Source organism: Ovis aries, chromosome 14, assembly GCF_016772045.2.
Source record: "Ovis aries strain OAR_USU_Benz2616 breed Rambouillet chromosome 14, ARS-UI_Ramb_v3.0, whole genome shotgun sequence".
Taxonomy (NCBI): domain Eukaryota; kingdom Metazoa; phylum Chordata; class Mammalia; order Artiodactyla; family Bovidae; genus Ovis; species Ovis aries.
Window position 1 is genome coordinate 1,651,791 of NC_056067.1, and position 18,589 is coordinate 1,670,379.

General features: G+C 56.1%; 1 protein-coding gene across 1 annotated transcript in view; it reads right to left on the bottom strand.

Moving 5' to 3' along the window:
• The window catches only part of FA2H (fatty acid 2-hydroxylase), a 54,737-nt gene that overhangs the window by 15,794 nt on the left and 20,354 nt on the right, over positions 1 to 18,589 (bottom strand). Inside the window, exon 2 of the mRNA XM_015100368.3 lies at positions 8,575 to 8,667. Within this exon, the coding sequence (XP_014955854.2) occupies positions 8,575 to 8,667 (93 nt within the window). The remainder of the gene's footprint in view (positions 1 to 8,574; positions 8,668 to 18,589) is intronic.

Here is an 18,589-nt window from a genome sequence, read left to right on the forward strand (position 1 = left end):
TCCAGCCCAAAGGGGAAGGAAAGCGACCCTTCCACTTTAAGTGTAGAAATTCAGGTTGGCTGACTTCCTCCCCACTTTGAGAAGGAGGACTCTTAGGCCCAGAGGGGTTAGGTGACTCTTGAGATGGAGCTGGTTGGTCCTATAGCAGGAGCCTCCCTTCCCGCCTCCCCCAGCTCATAGCATCCTCCACACACTCTCCAATGCAGGAGACAGAAGAGACCCAGGTTCGATCCCTGGGATGGGAAGATCCCCTGGAGGAGGACAGGGCCACCCACTCCAGTGTTTCTGCCTGGAGAATCCCAGGGACAGAAGAGCCTGGCGGGCTACAGTCCATGGGGTCGCCCAGAGTCGGACAGGACTGAGCAGCAGCGGCACCCTGCTCACTGATGAGGATCTCAGGTGGGTGTTGGAATATACTCAACACCGCTCACTCGCTGGTCATTTCCAACATGCAACTGGCCCAGAAGCGACGACGGCAAGACATGAAGAGATGACAGCCCGGACCCAATGAGGCAGGAAGGGACTCAGGATAAATGTCACTTCCTGCTCTACCTGGCCAGGACAGCTTGGCCACGTCACACACACACACACACACACACACATATGCACACATATGCACGCACGCGTGTGCACACACACACACACGACTCTCTTTCTCTGGAGCTGGACCTGCTCCTGGCCCCTTCGAGCCCCTTCCTGAGGCTCAGGGGACACAGGGAAGGTGTCAGCAAACGTCTCCCCGCCTCAGAAGAAGGTTGGGTGAGGTCAGGAAGGGGGACCAGCCCAGGCGTGTGGGGGGCTTCATTGCCCTCCTCACAATAGCAAATCCTCCTTTTACAGCAGTGGAACCTGATGGTCAGACAGCGTGGCATCGACCAGCTAAAGCCAGACTGCACCGATGAGGGTGGGGACCCGCCCAGACACAGCTCCGGAGTGCGCTTGTTGGGGGCCTGTGTGTGGCGGGGAGAGAGGCTGGGATGAACGCAGAGACCTGGGGCCACAGGCCAAGCCCCAGGCAGCGCACAGCAGTTAGGGTGAGCAGCGGCCCTGCGTCCCCCTCCCTGCCCCACCAGGAGGCAGAGGGCGGGAGTCTCCCGGCTATGCCAGGAATGCAGCTGCAGCAGGGCTGGCAGGGGGACAAGGCAGCTTGCTGCCCGGAGGGCGGGTGGAAGGGTGCTGCCAGGGTGGAGGGGGCCTCTCTTCTTGCCTCATCCTCTCCCCAGGGGCTCCTAGTCCTGGGCGGCGCGGGGCCGGGTGGCACAGACCTCTTTCCGGGGCAGTTCCCGCTCGGCAGTGGGAACCTGCTCATCCGCGGGCGAGGCGAGGCACAAACGGGCTGGGGGTGGGGGGTGAGGGGCGCCGAGGGGGCAGCGGCTCTGCGTCAGCAGCTCCGCCCACCACCCGACAAGAGCCGAGGCGATTGTTCCCAGCAACGCGCACCCAAGCCCCAGGCACACCGCTCCCGGGCAGCTTTCTGAGCCAAGGAGGCGGGACGGGCTTCCAACCAGCGAGAACCGGAGAAGGGAGGAGAATTCCCTCTCCTGTTTCGGCGGGCTTGTCGCAAGCCCCTGGGCTCAGACTCCAGGTCTACTGTTCTCGGAAGCCGGAATGTTGCCAGTCGCCGCCTTTGATGAGCCCCTCTGACAGATGAGGAGACCGAGGCTACAGCTCAGCTGTGCGTGCCGCTCAGCTCCGGCCGAGGTCCTAACCTCAGCTGGCTCAGGGACCCCCAGGGCAGTGAATTCTCCGGCACAGAGGCTGTGAGGGACCCAGCACCGGAGTCTAGTGTGTGGCCCACGGGGGCTCTTGGTGGCCTCGCAGGGCTCGCTGCAGGCCCGTCCCATGAGGTCTAATTGGGGTCTCCCAGATGGACAAGCTCCAGCCCACAGGAGGGGTTCTGCCCTGCATACCGGCTCCCTAACCTCCCTGCACCGGAGGAGGGGACCTCAGGCTCGCTCTGCGCGCTCCAGGAGATGAGCGCTGGGAGGCCCGCAGAGAGTCGGGAAGGTGCACCGTCAACACACCAACGCCCTGCCGCTCCGCCCAGGCGCCCAGCCCACACCGGCCGGTGGACTTTCACCGGCAGCTCACTTTGTAGGTTGTTCCAGATCCTCCTGACAAGCCTACACAACACAGGGCAGGAATAATCTCCTCCTCTTGTTGATGGGAAAACAGACCAGAATTGTCTGTGGTCACCAGGCGGCCGCTCCTGCCCCCAGCGTGTCGGGTCCAGTGCCCCTGCAGGGACAAAGGGCAGAGCCCAGCCTGCTTGGTGTCTCCTTAGGGATAGTTTTGAGCACTGCTGAGCTCTTAGGTGAGGGTTTCCTGGTGACTCAGTGGTAAAGAATCCGCCTGCAGTGCAGGAGACCTGGGTTCGATCTCTGGGCTGGGAAGATCCCCTGGAGGAGGGCACGGCAACCCTCTCCAGTATTCTTTGCTTGGCAGGCTGCAGTCCTTTGGGTTGCAAAGAGACTGAGCGACGGACAATGAGCATACGGGCGGATCCGCGGTGGGGGCAGGGAGCAGGGAGAAAACTGGGCCGGGAGGACAGTCCTGGGGAAGCCCCCATGGGTTCCTCCACAGCCAGGCCCTCCAGACTGCTACTCTGGGTGGGCCAAGGGAGGGAGGAGGCTCACGGGGGCCCCGCGTGACTGGGGGTCAGAGTCCTGGGGAGAGAGCCTGGACCATGATGTCAAGACCGGCTCCCCTCCAGGGGAGCTCCCGGGGGGCCCTGGTTCCAATCCAGGCTCTACTTGAGTTCTCAGTGACTTACCTGGGGGCTGTGAAAGGATAAAACCCAGGTGGTCAACATCAACATCTTTGCCAGGCAGCCCCTGATGCCGAGGGTGTGTGTCTGTGTGTGTCTGTGTGTGTCTGTGTGTGTAGGGGCAGGGAGGTTGGGACCTGCATTTTGCCTGGCTGGATGACTCCACCTGTCTTTTAAAGGAAGAGAGCGGCTCACTCCCACTGGAGGGAAGCAAGCGCTGCTGGAGTCTGGCTTAGCCTGGGGAGGGATGGGAAGAGGCCTCCCCAAGTGCCTGCTCAGCCCCCCTCGCCTTCTGCCACCGCCCCCTCCCAGTCACAGGCCTCAGGGTCTTTCTCTGGGCCAGCTGTCAGGGTAAAAGTGTTCTAGGACCCATGGGTGGGGCAGGTCAGGGCGCTCAGCTGTGACCCCTAAGCTAACCAGCAGAGTGACTTTGACCTCGGGCAGGAGACAAGCTCTTCCTCATGAGTTAAATCAGGATCATTATCTCTTTGTGTTGTTGGAAGAATGAAACCAGATTGTTGTTCAGTTGCTCAGTCGCGTCCGACTCTTTGCGACCGCATGGACTGCAGCACGCCAGGCTTCCTTGTCCTTCACCATCTCCTGGAGTTTGCTCAAACTCTTGTCCATTGAGTCAGTGATGTCATCCAACCATCTCATCCTGCCCTCACTCTTTCCTAGCATCAGAGGCAGCTCAGACTTGAACCAGATCCCTTCCAGCTACGCTAGAGGGGCGTGCATGCGTGCTCAGTTGTGTCCAACTATCTGCGACTCCATGAACTGTAGCCCTCAAGGCTTCTCTGTCCGAGGGATTCTGCAGGAAAGAATACTGGAATGGGTTGCCATGCCTTCCTGCAGGGGATATTCCTGACCCAGGGGCTGAACCTGAGTCTCCTGCATCTCCTGCATTGCAGGTGGATTCTTTACCCATTGAGCTGCCCGAAATTAGATACAAGATAGTATTTTTAAGGAGCCTCCATACTCTTCTTCATAGTGGCTGTATCAATTTACATTTTCACCAACAGTGTAGAAAGGTTCCTTTTTCTCCACACCCTCTCCAGCTTGTATTGTTTGTAGATTTTTTGATGATGGCCATTCTGACCATGCGGAGAAGGCAATGGCACCCCACTCCAGTGCTCTTGCCTAGGAAATCCCATGGATGGAGGAGCCTGGTAGGCTACAGTCCATGGGGTCGAGAAGAGTCGGACATGACTTCACTTTCACTTTTCACTTTCATGCATTGGAGAAGAAAATGGCAACCCATTCCATGTTCTTGCCTTGAGAATCCCACGGGTGGGAGCCTGATGGGCTGCCGTCTGTGGGGTCACACAGAGTCGGACCCGACTGACGTGACTTAGCAGCAGCAGCAGCATTCTGACCATGTGAGGTATTCACTTCATTGTATTGAATTTTTCTAACAATTAGTGATGGTGAGCAACTTTTCATGTGCCTCTTGGCCATCTGGATGTCTTCTCTGGAGAAGAGAAGTGTCTAGTTAGGTCTTCCACCCAATTTTTTATTTTTAATTGAACTGCATGAGCTGTTTGTATATTTTGGAGATTAATTCCTTGTCAGATGCTTCATTTGGAAATATTTTTTCCTATTCTGTTGGTTATCTTCATCTCATTTATGGTTTTCTTTGCTGTGCAAAAGCTTTTAAATTTAATTAGGTCCCATTTATTTTTGTTTTTATTTTCATTACTGTAGGAAGTGGGTCAAACAAGACCTTGCTGTGATTTATGGCAAAGAGTGTTCTTCTTATATTTTCTGCTAAGAGTTTCATAGTGTCCGATCTTACATTTATGTCTTTAGCCCATTTTGAGTTTACTATTTTTAAAAATAATTGATTAGTTAATTTGCTGCAATGGATCTTTAGTTGTGGTGTGTGGGATCTAGTTCCTGGATTAGGGACTGAACCCAGGCCACCGGCATTGGAGCACGGAGTCCTAGCCACTGGGCCGCCAGGGCAGCCCTGAGTTTATTTTTGTGTATGGTACTAGAGGGTGTCCTGATTTCATTCTTTTCCATGTGGCTGTCCAGTTTTCCCAGCACCAAGAAACTATCTGAAGAGATATTCTCACTGAAGAGACTATCTTTTCTCCATTGTATATTCTTGGCTCCTTTGTCATAGATTAGCTGACCACAGGCGGATGGGTTTATCTCTGGGCTTTCTATCTTGTTCCATTGGTCTATATTTCTGTTTTTGTGCCAGTACCATACTGTCTTGATGATTGTAGCTTTGTAGTATATTCTGATGTCGAGGAGCCTGATTCTTCCAGCTGTTTTTCTTTCTTAAGACTGCTTTGGCTATTCAGGGTCTTTGTGTTTCCATACAAATTGTAAAATGTTTTGTTCTAATTCTGTGAAAAATTCCATTGGCAATTTGATAGGGATTGCATTGAATCTGTAGATTGCTGAACTACCGTATGATCCCACCACTGGGCTCATGCCCTAAGAAAGCCATACCTCAAAAAGACACACGCACCCCGACATTCACTGCAGCACTATTTACAACAGCCAGGACGTGGAGGCAGCCTAAGCGTCTACTGGCAGACACATGGGTGAAGATTTGGTACATAATACAATGGAATATTAGTCAGCCATGAAAAAGAATGGAATTGTGTCATTTGTAGAGACGTGGATGGACCTAAAGTCTGTCATACAGAGTGAAGTAAATCAGAAACAGAAACACAAATACTGCATATATTATGGAATCTAGAAAAATGGCACAGATAAACCTATTTGTAAGGCAGGAAAAGAGATGCAGACACAGACAACAGATGCGTGTACGCGGTGGGGGACAGAGAAGGCAGGTGGGATGAACCGGGAGATTGAGCCTCACATATACACACACACAGATATATATACACATATATATACATATATACACATATATATACATATATACATGTATAAAGTAGGTAATTAGTAGGCACCTGCTGTATAGCACAGGGAACTCGGCTCAGTGGTGATCTAGATGGGTGGGATGGGGGTAGGGTGGGAGAGGAGGGGATATATGTATACATACGGCTGAGTCACTTTACTGTACAGCAGAAACTAACAACACTGCAAAGCAACTATATCCCAATAAATTAGAAAGATAAATAATAGACATAATTGAGAATGACAACTTCAAAAAAATAATATCGTCAAAGTGTTTAGCCTACAGTGTTTGGCACACGGTAAGAGCTTAATAAAAGAAGAATTAATTTGGTGCTAACCCCACTGTCCAGGGGGATCTGGGCAGGGGGTTCTGCAAACCTCTCAAACCATACTAGCTCAATCTGGTTCCCAGGAGGCTGGCACTGCAAGTGGGAAGCCCTGCTAAGTACACAGTGAAACAGCAAGGACAGAGGGACAAATGGGACAGGTGTGCCCAGAAGCGAGGAGGAGTGGGCGCTCCAGCAACTGCCACTGGGCAAGGCTCCACACAGGCGTCCAGGGCGACAGGGAGATGTGTAGGACAGAGTGTGAGGTGAGGAGCTTACCTGGTATCTTGTCCCACAAGAAAACTTGGGGTCCTGCCCAATAGGTGATGGAAGGTATGATTTAAAAATAATTCCAATAAAATCTCAGGCAGAGCCTGAAAGCCAGATGCTGCTGCAGCTCTGAGCAGGGCAGAGCCCGCTGGGCTTGCTTCCTGGCCCTGTCCTTTCAGAATCTTTACCCTGTGCCTCAGCACCCCATCCCTGTTCCCCTCATTCTTCTCAGCATGGCTGACTCTGTCCCCAGCTTCCAGGGCCGGGCGGCCGGGCCAGGGGACCCGAGACACCCTTCCTTAGCATGAAGGGTTAGCTTTGGCAAGTCCACCCCAGATCCCTGGCTTCAACACAGCTCCTGCCCTCCTGGCCTCTCTTGAGAACTCCTCGAGGCCCCTGGACTGGGTCAGAAACAGATGGGGGTCTCCCAGAAGGGCTGGGACGGACCACATGGTAGATGATTTAAAAAAGGGAAAAAGCAAGGAAAGCACAGTTTGTTCTCCCTGGGAAGTGAGCTCCTTGAGCTGGGTCTTCTCAGTGCCTGGAGGAGGCACAAAGCTGACCCCCCATTGCTCACAGGGGGTCTCCACGGCCTCTTGCGCACCAGTCCTTGTCCCCCTCTCTTAGTCCAGGGATGCAGAAAGAGGGACAGGAGGAAGAGAGAAAGTGTGTGCAAGAGAGACACACAGAGGCAGCGTGCATGAGGCAGGTGTGACCTGGGCATGCTGGCGAGGGGCCAGCGGCTGGGCCTGGGGGAGGGGAGAGGTCTTGTCTTCACCTCGATGAGGGCAGTGGTGGCGACACAGGCCTGGGGGACATGACCCCCTGCCTCACTCTAGGGGAGCCCAGGGACATCGGGAGGACCCCTCCCCAGTGCAGGGCTGTGATCTGTCCATCCTCAGCCTGGCTCATGTAACAGCCCCCTCCCTTCTAGGGCGATTCTTTCTGGCCACCCACCCCAGGCCTGGTCAGCTCTCTCAAGGGTGCTTTCCTTTCAACATTCAGTCCCTAAGCCAAGCCCCACAGGCTGGCCCAGGGCCCCTTCCATGGGGTCCTCTGAGCACCGCCTGCCGGCCGCTGAGCGCAGAGTGGATGCGCTGTGGCTTCCCCGCCCTGGCCTGCCTCATCCACAGCCTCCTCGGCTCACACCGCAGCGCCTCCTCTCTCAAGCCCAGGTCCTGACTTCACTAGCTTGAAGCCCTTGTCCCTTCACACTGGCTGTCTCCCCTCCATCCTCGTCATGTCAGAGCAAGCCCAGAGCCCCAGAGCTGCCAGAGAAGCCAGCCATTGGTACCGAGAACGCCATCCTCTGCCCCGGCCTGGGCGATGAGCAGTCGTGCCCGAGTCTGGCGTCAGGGTCAGGAGACAGGTCCAGTGGGCCCTCTGGGAGCATCCTGCCCTCGACCCCCCTTTCGGTCACAGGCCTCCTTGAAGGGATCGGGGCACAGGGCCACTTGTCCTGGACTCTCCATCGAAGGACGCAAAAGCGCCTTTGCCCTGGGCTGGCGGGCTTCCCCGGAGGCAGTGCCAATGCCATCTCTGGGCCCCTGGGGTCAGGGCCTCAGGAGTCCCGGTCAGACGGCCGGGCAAACCACCGGTGGGCCCCTTCGGTCAGCTGTGCTCCTTGGGTGCGCTCCTCGCATCTCCCCATGTTGTAATAACATCTTCTGGGGGAGACCTGGCCTCCTCACCAAACTGTGAGCTGGCCTTTCGTTCCCAGTGTCCAGCAGGGGTTGGGAATATTTAAGGACGTAAACACTTGTGTCTGTTTCCGGAGGAGACGGCAAGATGACAGCGGGCAAGTCCCACGAAACAGGCTGGAGGGAAATGCACCCAGTCTGCTTCCCTCCTGCGCCCCTGGGCAATGCCATCCCGCACGTCTTGGCTCCACCGCCACTGGTGACCACCCAGCCCCTCCAGGAGCCCCTGACCAGCACATGGGTGCGCCTAACCACAGCCGGATGCTGGTCTCCGAGCGAGCGCGGAGAGGCTCCCGCCTGTCTCGGCCTCCTGCCAGTGGTCGCAGGCCTCGGGCCTCGCGCACTGCTCAAGCTGGGCGTGTCTGCCTCGTCCTCGCGCCCTTCTCAGCTTCAGGGATCCCGGTGCGGGACCTCCCTCTGGGGTCTTTGCAGCCAGACCTTGTATGTGGTTTCCGGGGATCCACCACCACGGTGGGCCGTTTACCGCCCCAGGTCAAGCTCGTGAGCTACCGGCGCCTGCCCCCGGGTCCTCGTCTCCCCTCATCACGAGCAGCCACGCTGGTGGCTCCGCGCCCCCTCCCCTCGGCCCCTCGAGCCGGGGCGCCACCCTGCCCTGCCCGGCGCCCGCTACCTTCTCCCAGTCCACCGCCTTGAGCTTTGGCTCCATCACAGGGTCTGTCTTCTGAGTGCTCGCGGAGGCCACAGACCCATTCTCCACGGGACCCTGGGGAGAGAAGACAGGAGAGGATTACCGATCGATCGTGGCAAGGGAAGAGAGCCCCGCGGCCCGAGCACAGTGGGGGCAGGGTGGGCAGAAATCGAGGATTCTGAGTGCACTGGAAAGCGGGTAAGCACTGAGTGGGCAGTCTTATTCCTGGCGCTTGTCTTCTCTCTTAGAAATACACATTAAAGAGACAGGCAGAAAGATCCAGGGGAGCAGAGAAGCTGGCACAGGAAACGAGAGCCGGCAGGGGGAATGCCTGGGCCCAGGGGAGCCCTGCCAGCCCCTCCCCAGGCTCCTGGCAGTTGCCAGGCCAAGAGTCGCAGGGTGGCACCCAGGAGGCCTGGCAGGCTCGCTGGGTCACGCCTGATGACGACATGCCGTGCCTCTCTTCCTGGTGAGCCAGCGGTGCTGGTGAGCCACAGATGGGCATCTAGGGCCACACGCCCGCAGAAGGAGAGCCCGCAGGGCACACGGGCCAGGCCTCCAGGAACTCCCAGGTGTGAGTCAGCAGCCGGACACGGGGCGGGGCTGGCAGAGGAGAGCCCAAACGGGCTCAAGGTCAAACACAAGGGGCGCAGAGGCAGAGGCAGGAGGAAATGGAATGTACCTCGAAAGTCACATGGCCCAGCCGGCCCTGATGTTATGCGGGGTGAGGTCAGAGAGGGCTGGCACGTAGGCGAGGAGCACATTTCCCTCCAGGAAGAGTGGGGAGAGCCCTCACCAGTGGGAGAGGCCTGTCCTGTGAGTCCCTGAGACTAAAGGAAGGTGAGGGGCTGGGGGCCGTGGAGAAGGGGGCCTGAGAGGCTGAGGAACTGCAAGAAGCTGAGAAGACTGCTTGAGCGGCCAGTTGGGGTTTCAGCTGTTACGATTCTTATATTTTCGCTTCCAAATGAACTGACAGAACCTGATGGCAACAGTGCTGCTGTCATTTACCGGGAAAAGCCAAGTACCATCCAAGTAAAAGGGACTTTTGTGATCCTGACTCGGTCTGGGTATCTCAGTATTTTTAATTTGTGTCACCATGTTAATATTTGAATTTTTTTTTTAAGCATATCTGAAGATGTCTTGAGGACAGAGAGAATTTTATAGTATTTCATACAACGAAATTCCCTAACTATCCAATATAAAAATGTCATATAATAATCTTGTCCCTTTTAATTTTGTGCTACTATGGTTTTCCCAGCGATCATGTATGGATGTGAGAGTTGGACTGTGAAGAAGGCTGAGCGCCAAAGAATTGATGCGTTTGAACTGTGGTGTTGGAGAGACTTTTGAGAGTCCCCTGGACTGCAAGATCCAAGTCCATCCTAAAGGAGATCAGCCCTGGGATTTCTTTGGAAGGAATGATGCTAAAGGTGAAAGTCCAGTACTTTGGCCACCTCATGCGAAGAGTTGACTCACTGGAAAAGACTCTGATGCTGGGAGGGATTGGGGGCAGGAGGAAAAGAGGACGACAGAGGATGAGATGGCTAGATGGCATCACTGACTCGATGGACATGAGTTTGGGTGAACTCCGGGAGACGGTGATGGACAGGGAGGCCTGGTGTGCTGCGATTCATGGGGTCGCAAAGAGTCGGACACGACTGAGCGACTGAACTGATCCTCAAAACACCCTCAAGCACCTCTAACCATGGTTCTCTCCCTCCGGGATAGCTCCTGTCTCCCGGTCCCTCCGGGTCTTTTCTTAAGCAGGGTGATTGAATCCTTCTCTGCACCCCAACCCCATTCACTCACTCCAACTCCATCCATCTCTCTCCACAAAAGGCTTGTCTTGGGGTCCGCCCATCCCAAGCAGGGAAGGGGTTATCATTTGAATCAGTGTGTGATTTTTCTGTCTGTGCTACACTTTTCAGACATCCCTGAGTGGCAGACACAGGTCTATCTAGGGCATGTGCTTCGAAACAACTCCCGGAAGCAGAAGGAAGGTCCCTGTTTCCCAGCACCGGACACAGCACTCATCTACCCATCCTGTGCTTCCGCTCACGGAAGGCCTTGGGAGAATCTTCCCTCTGCTCAGCTGCCGCAGTGTTCAGGGACAACTTCTGGCTCTTGCTCTCTAGGACTGTACAAGCTCTTTTCACCTAGTATCTTATATATATACCTGAGAACAGACCACTGCCATCTGCTTTTCCCTAAGATCCCCTTAGGACATAATAGGGTCTCTACACATAATGACTGGTCCCTGTTCCTCCTCCAAGGTGGGTGTGATTGGGGACGCGGGCAGCACCCAGCAAGGCCCGTGACTCCCCGTCCTGGAACATCCTATTTCAGGCCATGGGAACAGAGCTCCCATCAGCACTCTGACTGCCATCTTCCGCGGCTCATTCATTTAACTTCTGGCCACCTGAAGTTGTTTTCTGTGGTGTTGAGAGCTGGTGTGGCCCGGGAGGCGATTTGGACCTGCAAACCTGTTCACTATGATGAAGACTGGGATGCCAGGAATAGTGATGAACAGGAGGGCAGAAGGCAATGGAAATCAGAGAAACCCTAAGAAATGGGATCATGGAGGGGAGTTTGTAGGGGTGAAAGCCCTGGCTCCATGTCTGCCTCCTCTTCAGGGGCTGGCGGTGTCAGTGAGCATCACTATGGTCTTTTTCCCTCTTGCATGGATCTCATCCACACCCACTGCCCTCACCCACTCATCCACAGGCAGGCGTCTGAACATCTGCAGAGTGCCACCCACACATCAGCTCAGGAGACTCTGCAACGCCCCTCTCTCTCTAACACTGGTCCTGCTCCTTATCCCAGGGAGGATGTTCCCAAAGGCTGACAAGATTCTCTGATCTTCTGACCACTTTCCTAAGAGTGACCACACTAGTATCCTCTGCAGGTTGGCTTGTCCTTGACTTCCCTGTATTTCACATCTTTCCCTCATTATTTCCAATCTCTTCTCCCTTTATGCTCTTGAATTAACCCAGACTTTTCCCTTGAGCAACAGGGATGAGTTGCCATTTGCCTTGCATTTTTCTCCTCAAATGTCATCCTACCTATCACGACAACAACGGTTCATGTGCACGAAGCCTTACCATGAGCCCAGCCCTTTCATCTTCATAACAACTGTGTGAGAGAGGCATGATTATTATTCCTACCTGACGGGTGAGAGGACCGAGGCGTGCAGCAGCCCATAGTTAATGAGAAAGTGGAGCCTGCAGCTGGGCTCGCAAACATTTTCTTGACCACCATATACTTTTCGCTTAACCAGTCTAGCCAGAAATGATGTCTTCATTCCAACTTAGTAAAAACCAAAACAAAACACCCTTTTCACGTGTCCCACCGCCTCAGGTGGTGGGTACACTGTTCGGCCTCGCGGTGTTTTTGCATGTGTGGGCTGTGATCTTGTTTCTCCAATGGTGCTACAGATTCCAGCAGGGCAGGAAACTACTGCCCTCTCCAGGCACCTAGGATCGGCTCTTGAGCATACCTCATGCTCCACTCATGTTCCCAGAGTGAACCATGTTTTGGTGTTTGCTCTCTGCAACCCCTGAGATTCCAGACCCCTGAGTCACGGCAGGGGTCTCAGGGGACCCTGGCTATGTTACTGGGTGGAGCCCTGAAATTCCACAAGGCTCCTGCTCCTTGGAAATGTAAATCGAATGGTATGAGCACATCTGCTTGGAAGCGATGTGGCGCAGGACGCTTAACACACCACGTGAGAATGCCGCCCCACACTGGGTGGGCCGGTGCCCAGACACAAGGGCCAAGTTCTGGTAACCTGAGCCATATATCATCCTCAGTGCCCTTTGCCCCAGTCCATGGAACAGACGTGAAGAGAACTGAAATTACATTAGTCTGATACGAAATGACAAGCATCTTATTTTGCCAAAATAAGATGTATTTTTTCAAAAAAATTATCATTAGCAGCATTTCATAAATGAAAGTAGGGAGAAAATACACGCTTGCAGCATAAAAGGCAGTTCTTCCCGAGGAAGGGCATCTGGCAACCTCACACGAGGATTAAATAATAATAATAATAATAATAATAATAATAATAAAAGATTGCATTTAAAAATATTTATTAATGCAGAAAAATGACAACCTAAATTTTTGTTCTGTGAGCATTAATTGTACGTCATTGTTTTCTCGGTTCACCGGGGTCAGTGTGGGGGCTCTAATCTCTGTGTAACAGGAAGTGGATCAAAGGCACTCTTTGTTCCAGCTCTAAGTTTTCTTAACAAATTACTGAAAATCTAGTTTCACTGAGAGATGTTGGCTGAAAACGAAAACAGAACCTTCAGGGGACTTTGCTGCTGCTGGTGTTTGGCTGAAATACTTCAGGTGTAACGAGGGAGAAGGAGGGAGGGCCCCAGGCTCTCGGGCCCTCTGGTCCTGTCCCGTGCGGGCTCCCGTCTGCCTCCCCGGCCCCAGGCAGTCACACTGCCCTTGGATCCTGCCCCAGTAGGAAGGTGGGGAGAGGGGGAAGTGGCAGGAGAAGCTGCCTCCTCCTGTCTTCCTGCCGCCTCCTGCTGTCCCAATCCCAGGCAAGCACAGCCCGAAGGTCCTGGAGGCGCCAGGCAGCCCTGTCATGAGTGGGATGCTTTCAGCTGGCAGATCCCAGGCGGGCAGCACGAGCAAGGTGCTTTCCAGGTGGCCTCATCTGGACCACAGCCCTCCCTGGGAGGAGCCCAGGTTTATTAACCACAGGACTGTACACGGCTCTAACATGGGAGGAGATTTCAAGGAGAGCCAGAGCAAGCAGCACATGGGAACTGCCAGGAGCAGAAATGCCCCCAGGGACAAGGAAGTGTCCTCTAGTGGTCTATTCTTTCAGAGTCTAGCTGTGAGTTTTCAAAAGGTCTCCCGTTCCAACTTGGGCTGCTCCCATGCGAATCAGGGCAGGGGGTGGGTGCTCCAGGAAGGAAGTCCTTCCGGGAGCCGTCACACCGCACCACATACACTGATCTGGGCCATGCCTTCCAGACTTCCTGGCCTCTGTGTTTATTTTATAGGTGAGCTGGGCTCAGCCTTGAATTCCATGGTCAAACACCAACCATGAATCAGAAGTGTGTAAAGGTCATTCCTAGGGACACGTACCATTCAGACTTTAAAAGGCCTCTAAAAAAATTTCTTAGAAACTTCCACGATGCATTATTTAACAGACTCTCCTGATCCTGGAAGCAAGCCTTAAAACCAAAAAGCCTTAACCAAAAAGCATGAGGAAGTGAAGAATACTTGTGTGCTTTTCCAGGTTTAGGACATTGTCCTGGGTCCTGCCGTCAGACCGCATAGCCGCAGACTTTGGGGAAGGGAAGTGAATAGTTCTGAAGTCAGACGCACAGTAGCTTTCGTAAGAATGATCAGCCCGCGTGCTGACAGGTGAGGCTTGACACCTGTGCCCGATGACAGCTTTCCTGGAGGGTCTACCCGAGTGACACCAGACTGTCCCAGGGTAGCAAGGATGGAGCTCCCGAGCATTCCACCCTGGGAAGGCAGGCGGCAGATCCGGCTAGAAGCACATGTTACGGTCAGGCCCAAGGCTGTTTGCGAGGAGCTGACAGGTGAGCTCAGCAGAGTCGTTCGGGGGCTGAAAGCGTGTTGCTTCGCTGTGCCTCTTGTGGGGACTGCCTCCCAAGCCAGAGTGCAAGCCCCACGAGGGTAAAGCCCCTCCTGCCCCACTCCCTGCTGGGCCCTTGGCTGCTGGCACGGGGTCAGCAAGCGAACATGTCCTGAATGGGAGGCTGCGTGCAGACGGCGACCTGGTTGGGCTCCGGGGGTCCCAGCAGGCAGGATGGCTAATGGGGGAGGGGGGAAGTCAGTATGCCCCGCTAAGGACACTGGGTAGGCAGCACTGCCCACCCACAGCTGGAAGCCACTGGACATGCTGGGCAATATTGGGGAGAGGGGCTGAGCTCCTTCAAGCCTCCCAGCCACAGCCCCAGGCCACAGGGAGAGAGGCCAGTGAGACATCAGCACCAGCGCGGTTTTCTCCCAGTGTAGCCGCTCCCGGCTGCCCTTGGAGCGTGCTGTCCTCCAGGGCCAGCCCAGGCCCCTGCTCCTGTCTCACGGGGACGGTCTCGCAGACAGCACCCCCACTCTCTGAGGCTCCCTGGGCCGCCATCTCCTCTCCCATAAACTGAGTTCAGACCTGAGCTCACAGAAGACCCAGGAGTGGTTCCCTGCTGGCTCCCTGAAGTTCCAGCCGCTTCCCTCAACACGCCTGCCTCTCAGGGAGGCAGCCTTGAGGGAGAAGAGTCCAGGGCCGACCCCCCAGTCCAGGCCCTGCAGATTCACTCCACTGCGGAGACCAAGTTCTAGGCCCAGATCCCTCATCGACCTGCTCTGTGACCTCAGGGTTTTCCTCTTGGAACAAGAAATGCTTCTCCCTGGCAAGGGCACCCCAAGTCCCTGCTCTCCTCAGACGCTGCACAGGTGCCGCCCACGGGTGAAGCAGGCAGAGTGTGGTGCGTGATGCAGGCTCACTTGGTTTGTCATGAAACACAAAGGAATACTCTTCACTTCTATGAGGAAAGAGGCTCGCTCCCATTCTTCTTAAAACATGAGGCACCAAGAAACAAAAACACAAGCAAAACCGTGAGGAGCCCTTTTGCTGGAGACAGCGGTACAGAGGAAAAAAAAGAAACGCAACACGCGCAGCAATCGGTGGTCGCTGTCTTGCGGTCGCGGTGTGGGGAAGCGTGTAGGGGAGGGTGGGCACTGCAGCAACCTGCAGGGGTCGCCCGACGGGAAGGGGGCAGCCCTGACTTACGTCCAGGTCAGGTTAGGATGCGGCCCAGTGCTCAGACCTTCTGATTTCGAAGAAAAGCTGAAAAACTAGATTCCTCTGTGTCATCTCCGGAATTTAAAAATCTGCCTCACATTTAAAACGAATGACGTGGGCCAAACCAATCTGTCTGAATGCAAGTACAGCCCTTGGCCTGCCCGTCTGCAGCACCCGGGGGAGCTCAGCCTTCCCGCCCCGGGGGAGCCGCGGGGAAGGATGGGTGTGGATGGGGAGAGCAAGGCCTCTGTCCCCTGGGAACCCACGGGGCGTCCAAGTACGACCACCCAGCTCTGCCAAGGCCCCCAGCAGGTTGGTGGCAGACTGGCTCCGGAAGGAGCAGAGCCCTGTGTAGTTCAGTGGATGGCAACCGGGCCTCACCCTCCGTTCAGTCTAGGCGAGCGGATCGGCTCCAAGGAAAAGAGCGGGGCAGGAAGCAGAAGCGGGCGGGGGATTCTGACTTTCACCGCCCCTCTTTCCCCACTTCCTTGCCTGGAAAGGAGACGAACTCGTGGGGGTGAAGCGACTGCAGGGGAGACGCGGCCGGGCACCAAGGATGCGCCTCTAGGGTCTCTCTCCCCTGAGAGGCCTGACCAGGTCCTCCCCACGCCCAGCCCACCTCCAAACTCCCGTGCTGACATCCTAACCCCCAGCACATCAGAACGTGGCCTTATCTGAAAGTCGTTAAGATGAAGTGATTCGGGTGGGCCCTAACCCAGCATGCCTGGTGCCTGTACAGAAAGGTGAAATGTGGAAAGAGACACACGCCCTGGAGAGCACCCTGTGAAGAGTCAGGGCCAAGCACCTGCAAGCCCAGGCCGCCAAAGCTTGCCAACCAACCAGCCGCAGCCAGGGAGCGGCCTGGGACGGTCTCCCTCACAGCCCTCGCGAGGAGCCCAGCCCACCCCACCTCAGAGCTCTGGCCTCCGGAACTGACACGCCAACTCCTACTGCCCCAGCCACCCGGTCCGCGGGACTCCACTGCAGCAGCACCAGCAAGCAAATCAAAGGCCTGGACCAGTTTCCCCTGGGTTTGACCCGGGGCCCCAGAAGGAGAATGAGTCCCACAGGGAGTGAGAGCAGGTGATGGAGGCGTTCAAGGAGACGTGGGAATGGGACCTGAGGCTTCAGCGGACACCGGAGCCTTGTGATCGGCACAGCCCTCTGCCAGGCCCCTGGTGGCCCACACAGATGGCCCTGGAGGGTGGGCATTCGGGTACCCCCTCCCCAGCCCACAGGCCCCGTGTAGAGCCAGGGCGGCTGTGATCCCCTCCTTCAGGGCCTGAGCGGTCTCGCTCCAGCACGCGGAATGCTATGCTGGGGTGGCAGGCTGGCCTGGGGCTCCAGCGGACTGCAGTCCTCTCTGATGCAGCCGCCGGCCTACTTGGACAGCCCCATACCCCCGCAGCCGTGCGGCTTCCGGAACATCGGCACCCGCTCCCCGGTGAGGGCCGGTCCCACCTGTGCCTGTGGCCGTCGGCTCACAGCCATCAACACAATCCTCCCTGAGGACGCGTTCCCGCACGAGGGAAGCCGAGGCACAGAGGACCCGGTCACTGATCTAAGGGCTCGCCAACGGCCGCTGGGAGTGTCCCCACTGACGGCCTCCACGTGCTCACTGTGTCCCCGCCAGGGGGGACTCACCGGGGTGCTCCGAGCCCCTGCCGTGGGCCCCCCGGGCCCGTGCCCGAGCCCCAGACTGTCCCCAGAGAGGGTGTGCTTGGAGGCTGCATGAGGGGGAGAGCAGAGAGAAGAGCAGCAGAAAGCCTGCACTGTGTGCGGCCCGCAAACAAGCCGACCACAGAGGCGCTGAAAGGAGGCTGTGTGCAGCGGGCGGGGGCGCGGTGGGCGGGGGAGCCGCATAAAGGGGTGTTGTTTGGGAAGGCCGGGGCTGCGCACCGCGGGGCAGACAGACGGCCTTTTATCCTGCAGCCTGGGCTTGGCCTGAAAACTCTTTTTCTGAAATGGGATGGTGCCCCAGGTCCTGTGTCCAGCTCTGCCCCACTCCCCGGGGGCCCAGCGGGTGCTGGGGGTCCAGGTGTCTCACGATACCTGGGCTGCAGGTGGGCCAGACAGGCCCTGGGAGAAGAGGGACCGCAACTGCGCCGAGGGGCGTCCCTGGGGAGAAGCCTGTGTTAACAAGCCCACCCCGCGGTCCCCAGCGAGGAGCGTCCCTGGAGCCAGTTTGTTTCTGTCACCAGAAACTTGGGGGCAAAAATGAAGGCGGCAGGACCTGCTTGCTTCCATCCCCAGTAGGCTGCCGTGTGATGAAGTCGAAATCAGAAGCCAGGTCCTGTGGCCTATCCGAGCCTGAAGACATCGTAACAAAACCCAAAACCCAAAACGAAACCAGGCCTGGCAGATGACAGGCCACAGAAGCCCCAGAGCACAGCCACAGGCTGCCTGCTCCGCCGCTGCAGGGAGACCAGCTCGGCCGGCCACTCTCCCAGTGTTCACGGTGGGAAGGCAAAAGGAGAAGAGGCGATGAGCAGGAGTAGGAAGCGTGGCTGGAGGAGTGCCTCGTGCCTCCACTCAGGAGCTTTGGGGATGTGGACAAGACTGTCCCAGCCTCCACGCATCCCTCACGGCCGTTTCAGCAGCGCTGTGACCCCGCGTGGCTCCTAACTGTGAAATGAGCCCCCTTGGATGACGTCCCCAGCAACCCTGTCACCAGAAGCAGGAGCCAGCATAGGTGGGCATTCCAAGACATCAGGAAAAGGGGACAGTGGATTAAAAGTACTAAATTACCATCCCAAACTCACGACAGTGTCCCACAAGTCCCTGGGCTACTAATTTGACCCTCTACCGAGTCCTGACATGGACCGTTTGCATCCAGGCAGATCACCTCTGCTCAGATGAGGGCACCATTTCCAGGAAGTCACCAAGAGGCGGCTCCTCGGTCCTGCCGTGCCAAACCTGCCTCTCCTGTAGTGGCCGGATGGGCTGGACCAGGAGCTCCAGCTCTGATGAGCAGCATCAGCAATGACAGGAGACAAGCTGCTCGAGGCTCAGCCTTTCGTAGATTCAGCAGGACGTTTCTAGACTGTGGTCTCTCAAGTCCGAGCCCTCGAGGCACCTCAGGTGGGCTGACAGAATGTGTTACCCACAGGGAAGACACACCTAGCCATCTAAAGTATGTTATCTGCTCACTGACCCAACTTATAAAAAAGAACCAGTTTCAGATGTAACACTCCTTTCTGTAAGGAT